Source organism: Octopus bimaculoides, chromosome 23 (assembly GCF_001194135.2).
Source record: "Octopus bimaculoides isolate UCB-OBI-ISO-001 chromosome 23, ASM119413v2, whole genome shotgun sequence".
NCBI classification, from domain to species: Eukaryota; Metazoa; Mollusca; class Cephalopoda; order Octopoda; family Octopodidae; genus Octopus; species Octopus bimaculoides.
Window position 1 is genome coordinate 36,382,598 of NC_069003.1, and position 1,382 is coordinate 36,383,979.

The 1,382-nt window shown below is 38.2% G+C and overlaps 1 protein-coding gene across 1 annotated transcript in view; it reads left to right on the forward strand.

Annotated features, from left to right (window-relative positions):
* The window catches only part of LOC106876096 (translation initiation factor eIF-2B subunit gamma), a 13,061-nt gene extending 12,847 nt beyond the window's left edge, over positions 1-214 (forward strand). The window contains exon 12 of the mRNA XM_014924504.2: positions 53-214. Coding sequence (XP_014779990.1) covers positions 53-117 — 65 coding nt within the window. The 3' untranslated portion in view covers positions 118-214. The remainder of the gene's footprint in view (positions 1-52) is intronic.
* Positions 215-1,382: the final 1,168 nt, after the last annotated feature.

The following is a 1,382-nucleotide window of genomic DNA, read 5'->3' on the forward strand; positions in this document are numbered from 1 at the left end:
CATTTACTTCCATCCAAGTTTTTAACAGATTTTTCTTTTCCTTTCTTTTCAGCCAAATTGACTCATGAATCTGTTGATACACAAATGATGAAAGAAAAAGCAAATTGGTTTTATTAAAAAAATACTGTTTATTAAATCTTTTTTTTTTCTCATCTTTGTACAGAATTTTAACTTTCCGATGAAATAAAAAAAATCTATTTATATAATTATAAAATGTTGTTTCTTCAATTGATTTATATTGTTTGGCTGATTCTATAAAGCCTAAAGAAAACTTAGTTCCTGGATATTACTTGTCTCTCCCTTTCTTTCCTTTTTTTTTCTGTTTTGTGTGTGTGAATGTTGCTAGGGCACAGAATGACCAGCTGAAGTTGGTATTGAAACGTCAAATAGTTCAGCCCACTCGTCTGCTAATAGGTAACAGTCTCAGAGGGAAAAGTAGATTGTATGATGCTTCTGTACAAATGGTTATACTCCAGGATAGTGAGATATGGGCTCTGAATGCAGAAGACACATGTAAACAAGAGAAATGAAGTTGATATACTGTGATGGATGTGCAACATCAGTGTGCATGTACGACATTGCAAATGTGGTGAGAAGAGTTGGGCATAAGAGCAATAAGATGCAGCATGCAAGAGAGAAGACTGTTGGTTTGGTCAGGTGATGAGTATGAATGAAGACAGCTGCATAAAGAAGTGCTGATTGCTTAAAGTGAAGGGCATTTGTGGAAGAGGGAAACCCAGGGAGACATTGGATGAAAGGAGTGAAGGCTGATCTCAAGATGTTGGGCCTCACGTCGGAGATGACAATGGACTGAGATGACTGGTGATACAAGGTTATTGAGAAGACCACCACCAACCGAAGCGAAACTGATTTCTGAAAGCATTGAGCATTCCACCCACATGCGGCATTAACTTGCTTTACATACCCTACTCCAGTCAATCAAACTATGTCTCTTTTTCACACTTCTTAATGCATTATGCTTATCTCTCCCACCCTGTAGTGGGATGTGTAGCAAGATGTGATGTTGTTGATGGGTTTTTCTATATTTATATAGATATATATTCTTATCGTCATTGTTTTAACATTCACTTTTCCCTGCTTATATGAGGAGACCCATCTAGCCTCAAGCAAAATTGCAGTCGTAGCAAATACCAGTGTCACACTAATGGCACCTGTGCCGGTGACATGTAAAAGCACCCATTACACCCTTGGAGCACATGGTATAAGAAAGGGCATCCAACCATACAAAACCATGCCAAATCAGACTGGTGTCTGGTGCAGCCCCTCAGTTTACCAGCCCTGGACAAAACCATCCAACCCATGCCAGCATGGACAACAGGCATTAAATGACAATAATAATGATGATGATATATATATATATA